Source organism: Eutrigla gurnardus, assembly GCF_963514095.1.
Source record: "Eutrigla gurnardus genome assembly, chromosome: 12".
Taxonomy (NCBI): Eukaryota; Metazoa; Chordata; class Actinopteri; order Perciformes; family Triglidae; genus Eutrigla; species Eutrigla gurnardus.
This window is the reverse complement of record NC_139926.1, coordinates 14,196,651-14,220,986: the sequence shown is the minus strand read 5'-3', so window position 1 is coordinate 14,220,986 and position 24,336 is coordinate 14,196,651. Positions and strand designations below refer to the sequence as shown.

The 24,336-nt window shown below is 41.3% G+C and overlaps 2 protein-coding genes and 1 long non-coding RNA gene across 3 annotated transcripts; 1 reads left to right on the top strand and 2 right to left on the bottom strand.

Annotated features, from left to right (window-relative positions):
• Window positions 1-748: 748 nt before the first annotated feature.
• vgll3 (vestigial-like family member 3) lies at window positions 749-3,685 on the bottom strand. Its single transcript, XM_084023163.1, has 4 exons — window positions 3,259-3,685; window positions 2,096-2,456; window positions 1,435-1,980; window positions 749-1,334 (listed from the first exon to the last, which is right to left on the bottom strand). The coding sequence occupies exons 1-4, from the start codon at window positions 3,361-3,363 to the stop codon at window positions 1,294-1,296; spliced, it is 1,053 nt and encodes a 350-aa protein (XP_083879289.1). The 5' UTR covers window positions 3,364-3,685; the 3' UTR covers window positions 749-1,293.
• A 6,301-nt stretch (window positions 3,686-9,986) lies between these two features.
• On the bottom strand, window positions 9,987-15,943 carry LOC311021812. The gene is made up of 3 exons (XR_014598043.1): window positions 15,799-15,943; window positions 12,312-12,339; window positions 9,987-10,531 (listed from the first exon to the last, which is right to left on the bottom strand). It is a non-coding gene; the product is annotated as an uncharacterized lncRNA (long non-coding RNA).
• On the top strand, window positions 14,471-24,103 carry chmp2ba (charged multivesicular body protein 2Ba). The gene is made up of 6 exons (XM_084022644.1): window positions 14,471-14,660; window positions 17,194-17,285; window positions 19,568-19,762; window positions 20,613-20,715; window positions 21,052-21,158; window positions 22,300-24,103. Exons 1-6 carry the CDS (start codon window positions 14,627-14,629, stop codon window positions 22,411-22,413), a joined length of 645 nt encoding a protein of 214 aa, XP_083878770.1. The 5' UTR covers window positions 14,471-14,626; the 3' UTR covers window positions 22,414-24,103.
• The last annotated feature ends 233 nt before the right edge of the window (window positions 24,104-24,336 follow it).

Here is a 24,336-nt window from a genome sequence, read left to right as displayed (position 1 = left end):
AAATATCATAAGCCTTTTCCACTCAGTTTTTTTTGTTCTTACTACATTGTTATGCATTACGATATGTTGATTTGGATAAAAATGTAGCTGCTGAGGTCCAGATTCCAAATCCTGCTGTTTTTGTGGGAAGTGGGTGACGTGGGAGAGGAGGCTGGAATGTTAGTGAGCTGCTACTGCTGACCCACCTGGTCAGACCACTCACGACACACACACACACACACACACACACACACACACACACACACACACACACACACACACACACACATACATGCACGCAAGCTCCACCAGCTGCTGATTATGTCAGGATGGATACAAACAATGCTGGTCTGGCACTTGACGAACCCTAAAATATGTATTAAAAGCAGCACCCAGCTCATACCAATAACCATTGTGATCATTACTTGAATTATTTACATTCAAACAATCATCTATAGGCGGTCTCGGAGTGTGTGATTTAAAAAAAAAAAAAGTCCTGATCTGACGCTCTGTGACAAACTTCCTGCCCAGACAGGAAATGCATTCTTTGGTGTGTGTTTCTGTCTGGTTGTGTGTGTGTTTCCACATGTGTGTTTGTATGGAGAGAGACAACAGTCATGTCATGGTATCTTACAAAAACTGTCTGTGGAATGTAACTCCCTTCCCTTGGTACTATAGAAGCTAGAGTATTTCATTGGAAGTGAATGTTTTCTACCTATTTTTTGTTTGTGTCTGAAAAAGAACTTTCACTTACAAATATAGTTCAACAATTTATTACTTAAACATAGAGTACCAATATTTACACTACACAATCCCTTCAGGCCAAAAAATAGTAAAGTAGCATTCAGGCAAGAATTTTAGCGAAATTCTTCCAGCAAACAACAACTTAGCATGGCAAAACTGTACACGCAAGAACATACAGTCATCAACAAACATTTACTGTACAAAGCAAACATGTGGATCAAAATCAAGCTCTTGAAACAGAACCACTTGGTCTCACGTTGCATGAAAGAGAAATGGTGTTTTGTGCCGTCAGAGAAGAAGAGGCCTCCCATTCTTAAAGCTAGTAGTCCTCTTTTATACTTCTTTGAAGGCCTTGACCTGCACCCAAACCTGCAGATCACTGTCATCTCAGTCCAGTTCTTCTCCATAATATGTTCCGTGGACAGTGCAGGACTCGTAGAATACGCTACAGTAAGCCTTCTATCTACATTTAACATTACAGTGCTGGCGTTGCAGCCATCCATAGATAGAGCCACATAGTAGGTCCTTTTTGGTGTGAAATCATAGTCCATCTCATTGTCAGTGCATCGGTTAGAACCAAACTGACGTCTTTGCTTTGGTTTGATCAGGAGCTGCAAGAGGAAAAGAAAGAAGGTTTACTTCTATTCTGCTTAGTGTCACAAGTTTGACAAACGCTTGCATGAGAAATGATTGAACTCAAATAGTATCTACCTGAGTCATACACCTCCAAGGATCCGTGGAGGGCCGAGGGAGTCCAGGTGACAGAGGTGGCCGCGACGGGGCTGTTGCTGCTGGCATCCATCTCTGCCTTTACCCCCTCGCTGTGTGGGGAACTCCCTGTGCTGGCGGGCGGCTGGTTTTGGTTCCTGACACTAGGCAGCAGCAGCGGATTAAACCTGGGATCCAACGCTGAGCTGTGGGCTGGGTATGAATGGAGCATGGGGTGGTGGTGCCGGGTGTGGATGTGGGGGTGTGGGTGAGGATGGTAGACGTTGTGGACGTTGGGGTAGCCACTCGTGCTTGGGGTGTTCAGGCTGTAGGTCCAGCTATCGGGGAGGGCAGCCGGGGGCGGGAGGCTGGCCTGGGAGAGCACGTGGTCGGCCCACAGAGCTCCGTCCGGGTGGTTGAAGGGAACGGGACTGGAGGAGAAGTCTGGGTGGATTGAAACAGAGACCGGCGGAAGGCAAGGACTGGCCTGGGATGCGTATGTGCTGTTCCACACGGAGCTGCTCTGACCCTCAGAGAGAGACCCGCCATCTGAAACAAACAGACATTATACTTTAACACGCTGACAGAAAGAAACAATTACAGTGTTTAAAGTCTTTGATAATTAACTAATTACACCATAAAACTATGTTGTTGCCCTCCTCACCTTTCCACAGGCCAGCAGTGGCTGAGGCAGACGGCTGACTCACTCTGATGGGCTTGGTCTCAGCGTTGAAGGTGCTGGACTGACTGAGAGCCCGGGAGAAGTGCTCATCAACCACGTCGCCGATGTCGCCTTGGAAGTACGTGAACAAAACACACCGGGAGCTCAAGTACTCCGCCTCTGCCGGTTGAGTGCCGTCCTTCAGCTCTGAATCGGATGTGGATCTGCGGCCTGATTCGGTTCCTGGTGCTGCAGGACTCTGCCGAAGGCCCTGATCCCTGGAAAGCATCCCTCGTCCTCCTCCTTGCTGCTGCTGCTGCTGCTCCATACACTCCTGCATCTTACTGTAAACATTCAGCCTCCTCTGGAGGAAAAGACAGAGATTAATTTACTAGGAGTAAACACAATCATAGTAGAATATTACAGTTTAAGAGCAATCCATTTATATGTTTATTTTATAGACATAGAAAAAAACAAGAAACTATTTCTAAATATCAGAATGATTCTCTTGGGAGCTGTGTGAAAACGACTCTCTTTTTTCCCATACTGCATTCCAACTATTTGTAAAGCTCAGTGTGCCTCATCCACATTCCTGAGTGACTGACCGGCTGTCATTACATCACCATTTGACCACAGGATTAATAGTTCCGTGTCATTACGCCTGACCTGAGGTGAATACCGAGCATCAGGTCGGAATTTTTCCATTCAAAAGTGAAACTGAAGTTAAGAGGTGCGTGTGTGTGTGTGTGTGTGTGTGTGTGTGTGTGTGTGTGTGTGTGTGTGTGTGTGTGTGTGTATTAGGAGTCTAAGGAAGTTTGGGGTGGTGTCCTAGTGAGAAGTCAGGCAACAAGGAAACTTATTTAAGGATTATTATTTATATATTTGCGTTCTGAAAAGTCTATAAAAACTTTGACTTTAGGACACGTGGCATTCTCAAACTTTATGTCAGGCCTACACATTATCCATTATATTATTATACTTTATATTTAACTTACACCTAATTGTTCTGTGATAGTTATTTTCTTTCGTAGCCTATCATAAATACTTGCTATTAAAGTTGGTTATGCTACACACGCTCTGGAAATGTCTTTTTTTTTTTTAACAGAGAAAAAAGTACAGTTGCGTCACTCGATATATCTAGAAAAGTTGCATGAGGAATATCTCACCTGTTGTTGCTGGTGATGGTGGTTATAGTAGGTCGCCTTGTACGCCGCTGCGGGGAGGTAGTGCGCTCCATAGCTTTGGTGGTACATCACATCCAGGCAACTCATTGCGACGGAGCCGAGCGGTGAACGAGAAGAGAAGGGTCGGAGGAGAGAAACGCGCACTACGCAGCCGAGGGCGACTCGACTTCAACCCGGAGATTTCAGACGCGCTGTATCCTCCGAGCTGTCGGTGCCTCCGTATATGCCCGAACGCATACAATAGCCATGTCGTCCAGTTTGCATACAGACAATGCACGTCCCGCTGCGCGCTCCGCCAGCACCACCCGGGGCCACAAAATGGATCAAAACGGTATGACACACACACACGCACACACGCACACACACACACACTGTATCCTAAAAAAAAAAAAACTTTTTAGAGCGCTTCTGATTGGGTGAGTAATCCTTTCCCTCCTTCTCTCCCTTTCAGTTTTGGAGGGGAGTTATATTTAGAGAAGGCTGGGGCCATTTACTCACGCCCACCGGGGAAGGGCCTGCATGGAGCAGCGCAGTTTAGCAAGGCACTTGCCCTGCCATGATGAGTCTAATGGTTCTATTCCCTCTGGTGGCGCTCATTCATAAAAGTGTGCACTCTGGGTCACATAAAGATCTCATAGTACAGAGTCCCCCTGACCTCAGGACTGCCTATCACTGACTTTGGAGATACTTAAATGGTAACTTCAGTTTTATTTTGTTCAGCCTGGATCCCATTTTCCCATATTTTTGTGGGGATAACGATTTTTGAAATTGGTCCAGTATTGAGAGAGTCGGTTGCAGCCTGCAGCCACTAAACTGGCTGCTTGTTGACAGCCTCTGATTGGTATGTGTCCTACAACATTATGGAAAAGACCCTACAGAGCAGAGAAATCTTTTTTCTTACCTTTTATTTTCTGCTTATTTTTGAGTCATGACTTAGTGCAAGGAGAGGTAAGAACATTGAGATATCTCATGTCATATGACATTATATCACTGGGGTACAGATGCTCAGTAAAATCTGGTCTGCATTCTCCGAAATGCTCATTAGCTGACGCAACAATCATAGAACATGATGATGTTTGAGGCAAAACGTTCTGTCAGGACGAGGAGCACCTGAGCAGACACCCTCACTTTATTTCTGGAGCCTTCTATTGAAACCATCCATCACCGCAGCTCCAGTTACACTGTGCATGTCACACCCCATACCTTAAGACTGTGTGCCAGCCTTTATAATAGGCCTTGACTTGTTGCCGGAAGATAACAGTGGAGTCGAGGGTTCGGAGAACAGATGATCTAAATTATGTTCATATGTCATTGCTGAATATTAAGATGATTTTGATAAAGTGGATGTGACGTAATATATCAGAACAAGAGGCAATAAGAAACAAAGTGGATGAAAAGGAAAGGAAAACATTATGATGACCTATGGTTCCCTGCCACATGTACATACATGTTTTTACATGTTTAACATGTTTAAAGGAGGAATCAATGACACTCTGATGATTACTGCCAGTGATTGTTCCTGATCTCTCCCTGTTTGAATGAAGCTTCCTGACGGACTGAGTTGAGCTGTTTGCTGCCACCTGTTGGTGAGGCCAATGACATGACATGGTTGTCAGTTTGACCCTGAATGTGACCTGCTGTAAACCACACATCCGTACCATCTGCAACAGAAGCAAAGGACCCCAACAAGACACAGCCAGTTAGTGGATGTTACAATTTGATGTTAACAAAAAATAAGGAAAGTTATTTCAAAATGTGTCCATCAAAACTCACCTTTCTTCCTATTCAGTGAGGGTAGTACTGCAGATCAACCATGCAGTTCCGCTTAACATTCACCTCAGTAATAAGGATGTTTTTTTTTAAATTAAATACTTCATGTTCATCACCCAGAAGTTTTTTAAGCTCTACATATTGTTTGCCTTCCAACAAGATGCTGTTTTTCCTGCAAGCTCCAGGACTTGTGCATTTCAGAAGTTTCCCCCTCCTCGTGCACTTAAGCACCATGTGCCACTCGCTCATCATGGTTGCTCTTCCCGAGCAGCTGATTCCACTGGGTCGGGCACATCTGTTTCCCCCTGGCCAGAGATCTTCAGTCGGATTGAGTCAAGAGGGAAATATCACCAGATTGCACAGTTTGAGGAAAAAGTGATCCAACTATATGTGAGGTAATTTCTGTTAAGTGCAGTAACCAATTACATGACTCACAACTCAAGCCAAAGAAGAACAGGTCATTCACAGGGCTCACCCAAAAGCAAGCAGCATTTGGGGACACAAAGGGGTTTACAATATAATGTATAAAGACCCAATATAATTGAAAATCAAATTACCAGATTACTCAGAATTTATTTTCATTAAACATAATTTTTCAGTTCAAATTGAGACAGAAGGGTGCTGCAGAGACAGGCCAAGGTTAGATAGGATGTTATCTTGTTCACCAAGACCAAGTGTGACGTGTGTAGGAACTGACCTTCTGTCTCACATTCAGTACTCAAGTGTAATAAATAACGCCTGCTAGATCTTTATTTATTTATTTATCATTTATCATATTATTGTGTTCCTTGAAAGGTGCTATATAAGTTCCATTTATTATTATTATTATTATTATTATTATTATTATTATTATTATTATTATTATTATTAGTAGTAGTAGTATTAGTAGTAGTATTAACACCACAAGGGGATACTTTTGTCTCTGCTGTCAGATGTATTGCACACAAAATGCAATCATATATATGTATTGTATGCACACTGTAAATATTCACACAGCCATCCCACTTCCATTCCCACACACCACCACTAATCCATCTTGTAGTCACATTAATAGGCCCTTCGGCTTGTCTCAGTATGAAGAGCTCAGGTGTTACTAACAACATTAATGATGGCTCTGTTGTATTCAAGTGTCCCAGTAAGTCATAACTGTGTGACAGTGAGCTGACATGAACAATACCAGGATGCTGGAAGGGTGACAGTTAAATGGAATCTATTATTATTAGTATTATTTACACCTGTGCTTTAGTGTGACAAGTCAGAATGTGGTCTGTGAAAAAGGCCTTTATCTAAAAGTCTGGAGTTCTTCCCATCTTTCCCAACATGAGGTTGTGTGGGGCCAACATTAATCATTGTGTTTACATATGAAAAGGAAAGTTGTGTTACTTATAGAATGGCTTCCATGTGCATTTGCCCTATGTGGGATGTGTTGCACTGGAAATGTTTAAGAAAGACAACAGGAAGATGTATTATTTATTTCCTGTTACCAGGTGCCACATCTGATGAGACCCCGGAGACGTCGATGGCAAGCGAGTAACAGTCTCGCCATTTTTTACTCATGTTTCATTCACTTTGATTCCACCTGGGGCCCTTCGGGGCATTTTAGCACAACTACCCAATCAATAAACACCCATAAAATGACAATTTGGTCCATATTTATAAAAAAAAACAACAATAACCATCAACAGCCATCACCATAAGGACCTTAGCAAGGCGTGTGATGTATGAATTAGAAACATGCAACATTAATGGGATTTAAGCTAGCATAAATGCCTGTTGTTAGCATCGTAATAAAGTAGCACATTTGCAACTTTAAAACTAGCTAATTTGCTACTTCATAAAGTTTTATGAAAGTAGCAAGTTCACTACTTTTTTTCTCTGAATATTGCCCATCTCTCTCTGCTACATTCTTTTTTTTTTTCCTACAGTGGCCCTAATACGCCGTCGTAGGAACGAGTGACAGGGCCAGATTTGAATAAACCGTCAGCATCGGCCCCATAAATCAATCAAATCCTACACTGCCACCAGATCACTCAGTGTGACAACACCAGCAGACAAAGAGACGGATGATAGAATCGTGCAGAGATGGCAGAGTGAGCCCATCTAATGTTTTCATAGAGGGAATCTTGTCGCCGGCTTCCTTCGCCTGCTGTGGAAGTGGGGCAGTGGAACACTCAGAAAGACGCCTGGAGATAGGACAGGAAGTATCAAACGCACAGATTCATAGTGGCGTCGCGCACCCCACACACACACACACACACACACGTGTGCATGCAATCATGCACACTTGATGGTGCACATTACAACAGACAGAAACACACAAGCTCTCTGACACAGACGCTGGACCTCGGGGGTTTTCCGCCAAACATCTGGAGCAGCCCGTGCCTCTACTCCTCTGCTTCTTAATGAGGCACAGAGATGGTTATTAGTGGATGTTTTAGGAGGGAAAGCAGAGGAGGGAGAAGGGAAGGGACACACATTTAAGTGGAGTTGGAGAATTGTTTGCTTTTCCTGCAGTTTTAAACCCTTCAAGGAACAAGGGGCACCCCCAGTGCTTTAGATCTAAAGAAGTTTCTCGTGTTTAATAATCACTGGTTTAGATCGGAGGCACATTTCAGGGGAACATTCTTCTCGGTGAAGGAGGATGTTTTGGGGGTACATCCCAAGAATAAAAAAAAAATTGTGTCCCAGATCTGAGTCTCAGAGGAAAAAGAAAGTTTGAATCTCCAAGTTTGGAGACATTGACGGTGACAATTAAAAACACTTTTTTACCAAACAAGAATTTAAAAGCTTTTGTCAAACCCCCCCTTTAAGCAAAAAAAAAAAAAATGCAGCATCTTGCCAAATTAAAATTAAAATTAAAAGATCAACCTTTTTCATCAATGCACTCCTGATGAGGCAGGTGTGAGATAACGCTGAGTGCTGTTGATGATGATATCTCACATTAAGCAGACTGCAGCATCATGAGTTTTGCAGTGCGGTTGCTATTGTTCTTTTAGCCCTGGGGAGAGTCTACAGAAATGCACACCTGCCTGCTGACTCTCTGGACGACTTGACGATGACGATGATGATGACAATGATGAGGCTCTTGTGCAGGCTCTCTCACCTACATGTAGAGGCCAATACCAATGTAGATGTCACTGAGCTGCAAGACATTTTCTATCATGGACAATCCTAAAAGAACAGCATTTACAGTACTTAGGGTTTTGATGACAAAGTCTGGATAATATATTTATTACACTGGGTACCATCTCTTGATTCATATTTAATTGTCATATTAAGTCAGTGAAAAAAAACCCATCATCTGCCAACATCTGCCCAATTTAATAACTGGCATACTGTCAAGCTCTTACACTATTTAAAACAAATATGCTATTTGTTTTTTGTACATTTTACACGCACACACTTTTTGTTTGCAGGTACATTCAGTGGATATTTCCATGCAGATACGCGTGTATGAGAGGTGGGGGAGGGGTTCAAACGTCTAGAATTTAATTAGGCTAAGAGTCTAATTAAAGAACCATTAGTGCATATTCAAGTACATGGAGTGATGCAATAACAGATGATTTTTTATTCATTGTTATATTCACAAATTATACTTGCTATATCTACCACAAGATGTGCCTCTAATTCACAACTAAAACATGCATCTTGATATATAATTTAGTTTAAATGAGACACACAACAACATGGTGGCATCATTAGCACTGTAGCACCAGTGTGTTTTCTAATGAGTAAACGACAGTCGTTTGTAAGTTAATGGAAATGGAATTTCCATTTTAAGCCAAAGGAGAAAAAAAACTGTTACAATGGCTCTTTTTTTTTTGTCAAACAAAAGCGCCACGCTTTAGTTTTTCCATTATCTCAGTGATCTCACATATTCAGTTTTAATTGCTATAGCCATTATTGCACGTTTTATAAATGGAAATGGGAGTTTTAATTGCAAAGAGTAGACAAAAGGAAAGTACTTCCTCCACAGCGTGCATGCTTGTGTGCCCGACGGCCTGCATCCATACTGTCTGTTAACAAATTGACCAGTGGATATTGGCTTCCCTCAAAAGCCACCACGTTGACCTTGCTTAAGAAGCAGATAATTGCTTCGTCCATCCCCCAGTTTTAACCCATATTCTGACTGTGTAAAGATAAAGGAAACTGCTAAGGCTGCCCAGCAGAAGTTAATAACATGATGGAGACTCAAAGACAGGGTCATGGTCATGGAGGGTGGGATCCACTTGACAGACGTGCTGTCCCCGTTTCGAGGGTCAAGATAGGCGGAATTTTCCTTTTAAACAAAGGCTGGACATGGATTAAAATGTGAAATCTTAAAATCCACAGTTAATTGGAAAATAATGTATACTGCATATGCAGGGCATGTTCCTTCACTTTGGATATGTGTGAAATTATGCATGCAGGTTCCCATTTTGCTCTATTAGTTTTTGGAGCAACATTTTGATGTCGGGTTTAAACGCTGACATACTAAGAATGTCTATTTTATTCATATAATCTGTGACCGTATTAAAATGATCTACAGCAGAGGTAAGACAAAGCATGAATGAAAAACTCAAATGAGACACAGGAGCTTCTTTTTACGTTACGTTGAGCGAAAATGTGGGACGTGAACAGTGTTTGCCTTTATTTTGCTTTAGAGGCCGACTCAGGTCCGAGATTTTTCATCACTGCTATACAATGAGTATTGCTTTAAACAGTGTTTTTATATCAAATCTATTGTAGGCCTATATCCTATTCGGTTTCAGTCTCTCTTCGGTTTCTCTTGCAATAAACTGTTGTCTTTACTGTGTTTGTATCTTATTTTCACACATTAAGCTATTTACAAAGGAGAGGGTCACCAAAGACTACATGAATTCATGTTAAAGGTTAAAAAAAAAGGAAAAGAAGGCTCTTGTTATTATAGCATTTTATTTTTTTTTTATTAAAAGGTGTAAAACTCCATGACGAAGGTGATTCTCTGCTGCTCCAGCTTGATGATTCTCAATGGACAAACGGTATCCAGCTGTCCTTAAATATTACACTGCCCTAAATGGATAACATAAACTTCCATCACAAACGTGGTCCTCGTTTAAAAAGTATCATCCTGGCTTTTCAGGATATGACATTCAGAATGAGACCAATATACAACACTCACTCCATGTATTAGCATTACAAAAACATCCATGTACGACAAATGTCTGAATAACAAAGCTTCCTACTTTGTCTGTTTCACAAGACGCCCCGAAACCTCCTCTGCCCTCGTCCTCTGGTGCCCTTCCAGTTGTAATAAGTCTAATTCCCTCATGCTAATGGTGTGTCTGGGCCTCGGCCCCTACTGGGACCACCAGCCTACTTCTTGTGGTCACGGCCTGGCCCCGGGGCGAGGAGGACCACGGACTGGAGAGACAGAAGAGAGTGGGAGAGAAAGGTGGAAGAGGGTTCTGGTTTGATGCATAGGATCTACCCTCGGACAGATTGGCCTCCTCAGGCAAAGAAAGACCTGTGGGTAAAAGAGGGTGTCATTGAACCGTGTGTGTGTGTGCCTGCGAGTGTGACTTTCCAAATTGGCGCCAGCAGCAGATTTAAACAATAACACCTCGCTGTTTGACCTTATTCACAAAACCGACAGCGTGACTGCAAGATGTGTGTGTGTGTGCCACTGTGTGTATGTGTGTGTCTGCACATGTTGGCAGTTATACTCTGCACCTGCATCTATGCTAAATCTGCCTTGCGTTAGGGGGCATGTGTGTGTGTGTGTGTGTGTGCGTGCTTCATGGGAGGCTGGGGAGGCTGTGAGTGGCAATGATGATGAGCAAACACTACAGGGGAGAATAATCCCTCATTACCCATAATTCCCTGATGCTGCACTGTGCCGGTGAGCGCGACTATTCCTCCCACAGGCAGAAACGAGTGGAGTCACTCACTCGATTTATTAGACCGTACCAAACACCCCGCCCCCTGCCTCCCCCGCTGCTATCAGTGGGTCGTCCTGCTTCGTAGTATCCCTCCGTCTCTTCCTGCTCTCTCAGCCACCTGCTGTCTTCCTTATGTCCTAAATCATCTCCAATACTTACAAACTGATTAAAATGTCATGTTGGAGATAATTCCTTTTCAAAGTTTCCTGTATGTAGTGTGAAGCTGCTGAGTGATGAATTATATTGTACTATAACTAACAAACTGCATCGTGTTAAATGTAGATGAACCTGATTAGCGTGTATCTTATTTTTTAAAGGAATAGTTTGACATTTTGGGGGAATTGGCTTATTTGCTTTCTTGCAGTCTGTTAAATTTGCAACGCCTGTTAGCTTAGCTTAGCATGAAGACTGGAAACAACTAGCGTGACTCTGTCTGCCAATACCTCTAGAGCTCACTTATTAACATCTTCTCTTTTGTTTAATACACAAAGTCAAAGTGTAAAATGACCCCCTGTGAGGTTGCGAGGCAACCAGACGTACCTTTTTAGTGTTACACGGCCAAGAAATAATCAACCCCATAAAACTAAAACTTGTTGGTTGTTTTTACATCTTTTTTTTGTCAGGATTAAACAAACATTTATGGTCTTACACTAAGATAAAATAGCCATCTCCTGGATGTAGCTTTATGTCCAGCAGACAGGTTTAAGAGTTGTATGAATCTCATCATCTAATTTACAACTGAAAAGCGCATTTCCTAAAATGTAAATCTATACCTTGAATGATGGGTTAATGAACAGCATTTAACCCTAAATATTTGTTATAGGATTGGTGATTCCAGGCCTTCTGACCGATCTGTAAACTGTAACTTCTCCCCCTGTCCCCACTCTTCTCTATCTTTGATTGTTCCATTGATTCATCCCCCTCTTCTTGTGAATTTGCCCTCCATCCTCCTCTTCTTTGAACCCCCCTGGTACTCTTTGTGTCCTCCCTGCCTCCTTCTATCCATCTCTCTCCATCTGGGTAGCAGTGAAGTATCCATCCATCAGGGAGAAGAAGTAGTGTTGAAATCCCATGCCTCCCATCACAGTGCCTCATCTCTCTGTGTTTGCATACAAACATATTTCAGCCTGCTTACATGTCAGGGGCACAGGGAAGAATGTGGTTTATTGTCATATCTTATATTCTATTATCACTCAGGATTTATGCTCGATAAATATGGGGAATGAGATATACATCCGGAGGAGACCTGAGGGAGCTTTGTTGAAATTCTATTGCAAATGACAAAGTAGAAAGAAAATAATGGAATTTGTGGTTTGGATATCTGGGGCAGATATTGGACCCCTCGTCAATGGACCCAACACTTGCCTTCTTCTTTGGATGTCCATGAGATTATCTGTAAAGAGAAGGAAAGAAGCAGTTGTCACGGCCATCAAATGAAAGGATCTGTGAGATTTCCTTGATACCTTAAAGCTGAAAGGCTTGATGTGTTTTATGGCTGAGACTCCCACTGATTGTGCAGAGATCTCATTTCACACATGAACGTCTCTCTCTGCTGTGTGTGTGTGTGAGAGAGTGTGTCTATACACTCTGTAGTTAGTGCCTTAACACTCCATGTATGCTTAGCCCGGGGCTAGATCACAGAGTGGAGGAGGAGAACAGGGGGACGGAGATAGTTCAAGAAAGTGGAGACAAAAAGGAAGGAAAGTGATGCTGAATGTGACAGTGAAAATGAAAAGGGGAATTGTGGCATGTATTTTATTTGTTGTTTATTTTATATATTTTAATGTATAATTCCCCTTGGTTGTACATTTACATGTATATTATTAATTAAATCATTGTGCCTACAAACACAAACTACGTTGCACCAGTATTCACTATCTGTAAAGTGTTAAGCAAAACATAAAATACTGAGCGCCCAATATATGCATCCCATGCTCCTACGGCTAGAGACAGATACAGGCTTGGTACCTGCAGGCCCTCTGGGTGCTCGGGGCTAGATTTATCACCACTGGGGCTCTCTGATGATGAGACCGTTTAGTGGGGGTCCCTGTAGTCCCCCACTGATTAGCGCCAAACATCTTCCCTAATAACCTTAACAAGAACAACGCCTCAGGACGACATGCCAATGCACACAGGCAAGCACGCATACATACGCACCTCCTTGGAGATAGAGAAAAGAGCTATGGGCTATCCTCTTCTCCTTCTCTTCAATGTCACCCCTCTCTCCTCTGCTCCAGCCAAAACTTGGCATCTCTCCTTACTTCTGGGCCCGAGTCACCCCACCTTACATCTTCCCTGCTACGTCCCACCGCCACTAGAAATCCATGCATTTCAAATAATCATCAGGCTATTTTAATTTCGATGAGTGAAGATATGCAATTAACTTATATTTTAAATTTTGATATGAGATCATAAAGTATGCAGGATTATTTCTCTTGCTGCGAGATCATTTGCGCCATTACACCACTCATACACGCACACACAGACTCTCTCTCTCACACACACACACACACACACACACACACACACACACACACACACACACACACACACACACACACACACACACATGCACCAAATTGAGTTGGTTATGGTTCAAGAGTCCCACCACCGCACATAAAGTTGCTCTCAGCATCAACATGAAATAAGACAATAGGAATATATGAATACACACAGGAGTGCATGAAAACCCTCGTCTCTTGGGATGAAGAGATGAGGAAGGAAATTGAGAACAGAATTTATGATGCTGTGAGAAGCCACGGGGGTTATTTTATAGACAGGAACTCCCTGATTGTTCCCCTACAACAGTTAATTTGTTTTTATTGTTATTTTGTTCTGTATATGAAGTGATCAGTATATATAAACTGATAACATGCCCAAATGCATAGACTGCTTGCATACACAAAAACTCAACTTATAGTAAAAGACTGAAAGGAAGAGAGAGACAATAAAATATCCTGTAAACGTGGAAAAAGTAAAATCCATGCAAACGCAATATGACTTAATTTGCTTGTTTTGCCAATTAATTTAGCGACAATAAGAAATGTCTTTGTTGCCAATGAACATTTTATCATTTTCATTGCCTTCATGCTGCCTTCACTTACTGCATGGAATATTGAGTGGTAGCCAAAATAGGACTGATGTAGTAATCTAATGTCTTAATTTACTGTGTACACATTAAATTTGATGTATTTATTTATTTTGGTCATTGTCGGGACCACTCTTCATAACAGCAGAGCTATCATTGTCTGACGTTTACTCCCTGTACACAGACACATGTATCTGTGGGTGCAGTCATACACGTCCGCATTCAGGTTCCATTCTTCTGGAGTGTATAGGGCTTACAGTCCAACAGAAAATAGACGGGTGACTCCACGGTGTTTATATTCTTCATTAATTGGCGTCGTTTTGACGTCTCAGACATACTTTTCTTGTTACGATCGGGTGTTTCACGAGGTACAAGTGAAGGCAGCATGAGAGTCCCGCCGTGACGTCACGTGGAGCGGTTGAGTCAGTCAGCTGAGGGAGGAACTCCGACGGCAGAAAGTCAACCAGGAAACCGAAGCTGCTAAACTGACCCACCGCTCAGGTGTGACGGCTATAAACGCCTGTGTTGACGATAGGAATCACACAGTATCATAGTGTAGGATTTGTATTTAAGTTGAAACTAAAGCAGCGACATGGCTTCCCTTTTCAAGAAGAAGACTGTCGATGGTAAGTTTGCTCTGTGTGGAAAGCTAGCTAACTTGTTTTTAGCCCGGGTGTACAGACAGGCTGTCGTGTTGTTCCCATATTAACTTCGCTATTCCCCATTCAACGCTATCTCGTTCGACCTGTTTTGGGTCTAGTTGAGTCACCAGTCACAATGCCTGCTGAAGTCTAAAACCAGCATCGAGGCGCCGCCAAACTTAATGTAGCTAACATGCTATTCGTGAATTAACATTGCAATGTAGGAAACTGTGAACTACAATGCGGTGTTACTCGTCAAAGGGGTCGTTTAGGTTAGTTTCCACACACTGGTGTATTTGTTAGCTATCTGTTAACGTTAGCTCCATATAGGAGGACGGTGTCTCGATTGCTACACAAAAGCTAAGGTTAAGTAATTGTTTTCACACCGTCTGAACAGAAACCGGAAACATAAACCCCAGCTATCATATGTGTGTAAACACTTAGAATATGTCATATTCATAGCTATCAGCAGGTATAATATTTGTTTGTGACTATTTGTATTATATAATGAGTATTTTTTTTTAATTTAAATGATAATACATGCTACTTTACCTCACTTCCAACTCTCACATTTCCTGTCAGACATTAGTAAGGTACATTACTGTCCATTTCTGTCTCATAAAGACTCTTAAGTAACTGCCTTGCTCTGCTGTGATAAAACAACTACAACCTTATCATAAACTGTGTGACACATTTCTCTTATGTAAAGGAAAGGCTGTGGAAACATGACATGATGTGATGTCTTCATAGTTGAGTGTTGTAATTTTAGTCTGTAATATACAGTGATTCTGAAAAGCCTTTCACTCTAAATATTTTAGTATTCATCTCCAGGCTGGTAATCAGCCTCACAGGGTCAAAATGGAAAAGCGGTCTCTCTTTTATGATTTAATACATCAATTATTTAATTTCAAATACTGAGAGGGGACAGATTAAAGTTCACCTCCTCTGGACCCCAAACTTACTTGTGTTGAGAATTCGATGACAATATCGCAGTGTATCGCCTTTATGTTTAAAAATACGCTCCATTGGCTATGGTAAATCTTTCCACAGCACCGCCTCCCTACTCCTCCCATCATTGTCCTTCCAGTTTCACCCGTACCGATCCTCTGCATACTGTACTTACTGTGCCGTGTTACCTCCAAGCCGTTGTCCGGTCATCTCAGCGGTGACATTTCACAGTCTCCATCCCTCCTTATTAAATTCTCTCATCTCTGGCATGCTGGGTCGGAGTTTTTTCGTTGTTGCCCTGGGTAGACGGCTGAAGTGGTTTCTGGTTATTTGGCGAATGTAAGAGGGGGGGTGGGTGGTTAGATCACACATTTGTAGGACGATATCCCTCCCACTTTGAGACGTTGGCGGCACGTCACCGTATACGTATACATGCGTCGTTCCCACAAGTGGTCCAACGCACTGACGTCCGTTGACCAAGTTCATGATTGCTGAACTTTTTAGAGAGAATAAGCATTTTCTGGCAGTAGTTTGCTTTTTCCAAAGTGCTGTTTCCTTTAACATTATATAGCAACTCATGAATGTGGAGCTGTATCAGTGTAGAGAAATATATTGATCAGTGCTTCATGTTTTTTAAATACTATCTAATCTTGTTTTTCCCTGATAACCTATTTATTGTGTAATCCTGTGCTCATTTATTGACATCCATTTGTCCTGCAAGAGGGTTTCCTCTTTTTCTGTTTTTTTTCCTTTTTCCCAATTTTTTTTTTAACATGTTCAAAGTGTGTGTGTGTGAATTCTTCATAAATGTACATTTCAAAATCCAATAGTACCTCAGACTTTAGATTTTCTCTGGTTTAGATTTGAAAGATCTCAAATATTGTGTTTTTTTTTTTCTGGGGGTCCTGAAGTTGGTCATGTGACCATGATTGTTTGGGTTGTCCCTCACTCAGGAGTCGTGGATGAATGTTTGACTTCAGGGTCATCCATTATCTCACATGATACCACATCGCGTGGGTAGATTAGAGCTGACTCAATATTTGTGTGAGCTGTCCAAGCTCTTCCTCAGTGTCCATGTGCATTCTCAGCATGCTGCTTGTTACCGTGAGGTATTATGTGGGCACTCAAACATAATCACCATTAAGCCACAGAATAGATGTTTAAAATGTCTTCCAAAGCCATGCAGCTGACCTGGACGCTGCTGGTTCTAACTGCACACAGTGAAGTCCAGATTTTTACATCATAATCCTAACAGATTTTCAGTCAATTTTTTTTACCACTTTTCTCTTTGTTCACTGAGAATAGAAAATGTATGAATACCATGAATAAACCACATAGAAAAAAAATAAATAAATAAATAATCTCCATATTTTGCACGAAATGTGACACAGTGCAGAATTAAGTGTTTTAGCTTGACGTTCCAGTTGACTTTTCTCACAAGTAAAGGTCATACATGTAATCAAAGACATTCAGAGAGAGAGAGTGTGTATTTGCATTTTGGTGTAATAAATGTTCAACAATTGTATCTTTTACAAAGTGTGACCGCTCTTCCTTTTGGCTCTCTCCAAAGACGTAATCAAGCAACAGACTAAGGAGTTGCGTGGCACTCAGAGACAGATCGTCAGGGATAGAGCAGCGCTGGAGAAAGAAGAGAAGCAAATGGTGAGACTCCACACACACACACACACACACACACACACACATGCAAAAAGTCTTGGGAACAAAAGTATCTCCAAGGCATTTTCCATCATTTTCTACATATTGCATCACTTGCTTATTAAGACCCCCCCTGCCCTCCCAACACATACACATAACTAGACATACATATTAAGTCCACTTCCTACAATCTGGGATTTAGCCTGATTGGCTAATTGGTCTTAATGAATAAAATGAGAATTATCTAGTGTGGTGGCTTTGCTGCAGGCGAGTCGGACTACTTTCTCTCTCACAGAAAAACAGTCACTTAGAGTTACACGATAAGGCTATATTACAGGCCCACGTAACATTTCCCCTCTCTGAAAGATAAAAGAAGCTGTCTCCCTCTGTTGTATTAAGTAAATATCATACAGGACATAATTACCTCCCTGGAGAACCCAATTTTTTATTCCTCATTAATGCTTTCCGCTAATTAGTCTAGTTTTTTTTTTTAAAGCTTTGTTACATGTTTTGAATAAAAGATCTTTCCGCTAAGAAATGGAAATGACCTATATTTGCAGATAAGCACAATCATGACTGTTGCAATCCCCCCCCCCCCTACTTGCATTTTGCATGCTTTCAATGTGAATGCATGAATGGTACAGAGCAGACGTTAAATTAATGATGTACATTTTAAGTCATGTAAACTTTTCAGTATTGAGTTTTTTTTTATTTTGTTGTTAAATTGGTTTTAGGTAAATTTTAGAATGCCTGAAAATACAGTACATTGAGAACACATGTTGATTTAAAAAAATGTAAATTTAACTGGATAATTGGAACGAAACTGTTGCAGAAATTGTCCATCTGTTGTTCGGACAAACCTTTGTCTGTTTATACTTAAGGGTTCCCAGTTCCTACCAGGCAAAGTCAGCCTCACATTTTGTGTGTGCATTCCTTCACGTCGATGAGAGCACTATCCATCCATCACAGTCCTTCAGCCCCAGCCCTCCTTCTCTGACAGGACAGTAAATAAGACATTATAAGATTCACATCAGCAGAAGTCCCACTACACTCCTCTGTATTTTTTCACTGTTCAAGCATTCATAGTTTTTCAGATGGCAGTGCATTTGACATTATTTTATTTAATTTTTTTCTGCGCACAAAAGCAAAGAAATTGGCTGAACAGACTGCACCTGTAGTGTGTGTGCGCGTGTGTGTGACGCTGAGCTAAGTGGGCGATGTCTATTGCTTCATCAAACATTAATAATTGATTGTTGTTTCCTGAAGAGGCTTTTAGCTCACACTCAAGGAAAAAAACAACCCATGCTGGGCCTGTTGTACACAGCGTACCAGTGCTGAGAGGCCTGGCTAGCTCGCCATAAGCTGCAGCTCCACTCATGTCTCTTGGGACGCTCACAAACACTCGTGCCCACACACAGGTTCCCCGTGGGCATCAGTGTGTCTTCTGATGTTTACCGAAGCTAAAAGCATGTATTTGCTTGCCCTTGTGGAAGGCCTGATCCATATGACTTAATTCACTATGTCTATATTTGCAAACTCATTAGTCTTTTGGGAGCATTGTGGATATATTTATATCGGCTAATCAATGTATAGTGTGTCCTTGTTTGTTTGTCAGGAAATCCTGGTAGTACTTTACTGGTCATAAGATCAGTAGCGGCACAGAGAAATTAATTACACAATGATGATTACACAATGTACTTTGCAAAAGTAATTCAGAGTCATGGAACATCACTTAAGATGGTGAAAACAAGGAATGGAAAACTCAAATATTCTCTCAAAAATGGCATCGGCCCATTCTGAACCCTGGATTCCAGAGTTACCTGTGATCTTCTTGCTGTTGATTATATTCCGTCCTTATCGTCCAACATTTTTAATGTGACTTTCGACATGGTTCAGCATGTCGTATTGCTGAAACAGATGGGAAATTGGTGGCGAACACTGACATTATAAAGTTCACAAAACATTACTTTGAAGAGAAATGTGTCTTTTGTGTGAAGTTGCTGCTCCGCTACAGCTAATCTGCAAAATGGGCAACCGTAAACTCTCTATTTCTTAATTTATATGCTTATACACATGAACATTATGTCTAAATATAATACTTATTTTCCATGTTAGGCAGATGATATGCTTGCCCATAAACCCAGGAGACACTGGGGCTTAATGGATTTGTTCCAGATATCTACACTATATTTTTAAATTGCAATTTGGAGCTGTTAGTGGCTGCTCCATTTGCTTCTTTAACTAAAACTGACAACTGACAAACGAGATATCTCCTCTTCCACCTTCAGGAGGCTGAAATCAAGAAAATGGCTAAGAGTGGTAACAAGGAGGCCTGTAAGATTCTCGCCAAGCAGCTGGTCCAGCTGAGGAAGCAGAAGAACCGCACATACGCTGTCAGTTCCAAGGTCACCTCCATGTCCACACAGACGAAGGTCATGAACTCACAAATGAAGATGGCCGGCGCCATGTCCACCACAGCCAAGGTAAGATCCTGGACCCTGTCCCTTTAATTCCACTGGTCTGAGGTTTTAAAATATGGAATTCTTCATACTGTAGTTTGTTTTGCATATGAACTAGTTTCAGCGTCTACTAGTATCAATATTTTAATGTTCTAATTAAACTATTAATGAGGGATCCGCTCGTGTTTGAATCCAAATCTGGTGGCGTCGTCGTTAATGAAGTGTGAAAGGTGGTAATTGGCCCGGAGCGATGTATTGTACAGAGACTTTGCAAACATACACGGGTCAAATATAATTAGGCTTCAGATTAATGTAGTGTGATGATGAGGTGGGTGTTTGGCTGTTTCAGAGAGAGAGGAAAATATGTGTTCTGTATGTATGTATGTACATATGTATGTATATATATATTTATATATTTATATATATATTTATATATTTATATATATATATATATATATATATATATATATATATATATATATATATATATATATATATATATATATATAATATAATATAATATAATATAAAATATAATAATTTAAGTAAAGACTGAAGATAGTAGAACACACACACAAAACAGAGGTGTTGTCGGAGTATCACAGAATAATAACATTACTCTGTTTTCCTTTCCTTTCAACATGTGATAAATATGTGTATGTGTGTGTGTGTATGTGTGTGTGTATATATATATGAGATATGTCGGACTCAGCTGATCTTTCAGAGGAAGGAAGGAGATGCATAATTTAGATTTAGTCTGACTTAACTGCTGTGTTGTTTGTTTTCTCTCAAGAGCAGCTCTTGTGTTGCTTTCCCTTAGTGCCTTAAAACCTCCGTATTAATGATCTGACCTTTCTTTTAATCATGTGTACAGACAATGCAAGCAGTAAATAAAAAGATGGATCCACAAAAGACCCTTCAGACCATGCAGGACTTCCAGAAGGAGAACATGAAGATGGGCATGACCGAGGACATGAGTAAGGACTCGTAATGAACACACACACACACACACTCACTATAAGCTCTGGTATTCACAGGCGGGCCAAAACCAGATTGTCAGGATACATGTGACGGTGTAAGGCGTGACGTGTGTTGCTGTCTGTTCACTTAGAGAAAGATAAATATAAATGTATGATTGTGACGACAATTTAGAGTCTTTTCTATTTCAATTGTAACTGCTCCACACATACATACATTAACTAGTTTGAGGTCACAATCTTTCTTATTCTAAAGTGTGACTGAAAATCAACATACTTGATTTAATTGACCTGTCTGTCCTAATTTCCTCCCTCGCTGTCTCACAATCTGTCCAGTCAACGACACTTTAGATGAGATCTTTGACGAGTCTGGAGATGAAGAGGAATCTCAGGACATTGTCAACCAGGTTCTGGATGAGATCGGCATCGAGATCTCGGGAAAGGTAAGAAGTCAGTGAGTGAGAGAGAGAGAGAGTGAGAGAGAGACTGCCCCTGACCTTATGTTGGAAAAGACTTTAATATTCTAATAAAATTAGAAAATCTAAAAGCACATTTAACACATTTAAATCATCCCCCAGCAACTGTGCCACATGGGTTTTACTCTGCCATTAAAATATATTCCAGCTGCCACATGGTGGGGCTCGCCTTCAGCTCTTCTGAGTCTCCTGTACTGTAGTCAGTGTGTAAGTGCCAGGCTGCCCATCTGCTGCATGTCTGGCTCCCCCTGGGGGACTTCTTGAGTTATTACCTATCATTACACATTGTACAAACCCATAAACTGTCCCATAAACAAGCCTGCAGCTGGAGAGAATAAACAAGCAAGATTCACAAAGTCCTGCAAAACTGATTTTTTGGATTTAGGGAGTGTAATTATTTTTTGCTCAATCGCAATAAAAGACAAAGAGCAAAGAATTCTCCGAATGCTCTCATACTGTGCATTTTCTCAGAAAAGCAAAACAATTAAAGCTTTCTCAATCAACCCTGAAGCTGAAAGGAAGTTACAAGACTCATAAAATATGGTAGTTTGGTAGAAGTAAGCACACCATGTGTGTTATTGTCATATTCAGTGGAATTGTCATTTGGAAATAATAATAAAGTATGACAAAAAAAAAACAAGTGCAGGAAAATGGCTTCAGTTTTCAGCAAAGACAAAGGCACTTAGTGATAGCATGAATTAACATCGATATAATTAAATTATGCCTTTTGATGGGGAGTGCCAGGCTGTTAAAAGTAACACTTTTATAAAGAATGTTGCAGTGCAGGAAATATTTGACCATTAACCAAAAAAACCCCTGTTTTTAAGGGAAGTGAAGGATGATTGATGCTGTAAAAACAATGTTTAAGGCTGAGGTGGGCTATAGTAATTTAAAGGGCATCATAAAGTATCCAAGCCATGAATTGTTATGTGGGGTTAATAGTTTTCCAATATATAATTGACCATATTGGATCGTATTTGAACACGTCTTTTACATTTGTCTTTGGAGTGGCGGTAGGCAGCTGTCCACAGCCAATGTTACAACAAGTACGTTTGTGTGTGTGTGTGTGTTAGTTAATGGGATTTTTCTGCCTTGTGTGTGTTTCCAGATGGTGAGAGCTCCAGCTGCAGGAAAGAGCGTCCCCAGCGCCGCCTCCTCCAAACAGGCCACCATCTCCGACGACGAGATCGAGAGACAGCTCCGAGCTCTGGGAGTGGACTAATGGTCTTTTCCGTATTAATGTTCACATTATCAACCTGTGCAACATTAATACCAATTGATACGGACTCTTTTAGACACATTGGATTTTGTCATTGTTGAAATGCTACAGATGAAACAAAGGAAACCGACATATACACCCACATAAAGGAATTCAAAGTCACACACATACTCATACTTTCTTCAGCAGGTTGCCTTCCAGGTCATTAGGGCAGGACCTTTGATCTATTTATGTGAGAATGATATTTATTATGATCAATAATAGATGTCTGACCTAAAGAGCTCTGAACCTGCGTACGCTGTTCTTTACCACCCATCTCAGTCTTTATAAGGGCTATGGTATGGAGGCCATGGAACCGGCTTCTCCCGTCTAATGTTTGGGTCTTACTTGAGTTAAGTCATATAATCTATCAGCTTTTATGTGTCTGAAGATGGATGGTGTTTCTCCAGCAAGTTTTAATGAGTAAAACATGGTAATTAAAAAGAGCTTAGGGGTTGTCGGTAACCAGATGGAACTTGTAATTCTCCTGCTCACACCGTTTACGTGACTCCCGTCCTCCGAGGCAAACTATCCTTTACTCCACGCGCATGTTTTTCATTGTTATGTGGGTGAAATGGGACACCGTGACTTTACATCAACAACTGATCACTGTCTCCACTCAAACGAAGCGACTTGTCAACTGGCTAATTCATTATCCTGTTTTGAAAACCCTTAGGTACGCTACCATAGTTACTGGAGATGATGTAACTCACACAAACATGTGCATGTCAAATGTATAACGGACTAGGGTAAGGCCTTCACTTAACTTCAACGTAATGCATGAGATTGTAAGATGGGGTGATCTGAGGGCAAGCGTTTAATTTGCACCACTGAAGATGTGATGCTGTACAGACCGCGTGAGAAAACCTAACCAAGCACCTAATAGGACTAATGTACGGCCTATCGAAGAGTTTGAATCAACTCTTTGATGCTACTGAGTAATCGTTTTTCTTCTTTTTTTTTTTTCAATTATTATTCTTGGTTTGATCTGTTTGTGTATCTTATATTGGACATGGGGTTTATTGGGATTGTAGGATGATACTGGTCCTGCAGTCCCTCCTCTCTTTCAGCTGCTGTGCAGTTACTGTCATGTCATTTTTAAGCTGACACACACACACACACACACACACACACACACACACACACACACACACACACACACACACACACACACACACACACTCACTACAGAAAATGGTGTTTGCTAAATCTACACTGTGATCCGAGAGATGTCTTCTCTTCTTCCGAGCTGAAGCTGGCTCTCCTCTGCAGTGATTTGTTAACGTCAGCCAGCTTCACCATGCAGAGTCACAGGGACATACTTAGTGATATTAACTCTTTCTCTCTTTCTGGGCTTTTGTTGCCACATTGATTCCCATTGCCAAAAAAAATTGAAAATGTTTTCATTCTTGCATGCAACTGACACATAAATACACAAACCCTTGAGTTTTTGTTAAGCATTCTCTCCTCTGCGTTTCGTGAGCGGAAACAATGTTTTAACAGATTTCAACATTTATTGAGTGCAGTTCCATGCTTAGGAAATGTCCATAATTTTTAAAAGGTGTATGTATATTCCTTTATTTGTTTAGTCATTGTAAAGTGACTCTGTAAAGGGTTTATGGCTTTTATAATGAATAAAGTTTCTTCAGGTACAGACTGACTTATTGTTTGCCCTGGACAAACCAGCAGCGTATCAGGATATAACTTTCTGCCTTATAGAAATGTGTCGGCAGTAGATGACCCCGCTGCATCTATTTCCCCTGACGGCGCTCCAGTGAGACAGCTGTCCATGAATCACACTAGAAAGTGCTTGTTCCTGAAATACGCCGTCTGCCAGCTTTATTTATGAATCCCCAGAGACATCCGTGAATTGCACAGTTCACGCTG

Excerpts from the sequence above, each read along its gene's own strand:
- chmp2ba (XM_084022644.1), top strand. The coding sequence starts at position 14,627 with ATGGCTTCCCTTTTCAAGAAGAAGACTGTCGATG. Across the intron at positions 14,661-17,193 it reads CAAGAAGAAGACTGTCGATG|ACGTAATCAAGCAACAGACT; the intron begins GTAAGTTTGCTC and ends CTCTCTCCAAAG. Across the intron at positions 20,716-21,051 it reads GGGCATGACCGAGGACATGA|TCAACGACACTTTAGATGAG; the intron begins GTAAGGACTCGT and ends CAATCTGTCCAG.
- vgll3 (XM_084023163.1), bottom strand. The coding sequence starts at position 3,363 with ATGAGTTGCCTGGATGTGATGTACCACCAAAGCTATGGAGCGCACTAC. Across the intron at positions 2,457-3,258 it reads ACCATCACCAGCAACAACAG|AGGAGGCTGAATGTTTACAG; the intron begins GTGAGATATTCC and ends CTTTTCCTCCAG. Across the intron at positions 1,981-2,095 it reads CACTGCTGGCCTGTGGAAAG|ATGGCGGGTCTCTCTCTGAG; the intron begins GTGAGGAGGGCA and ends TGTTTGTTTCAG.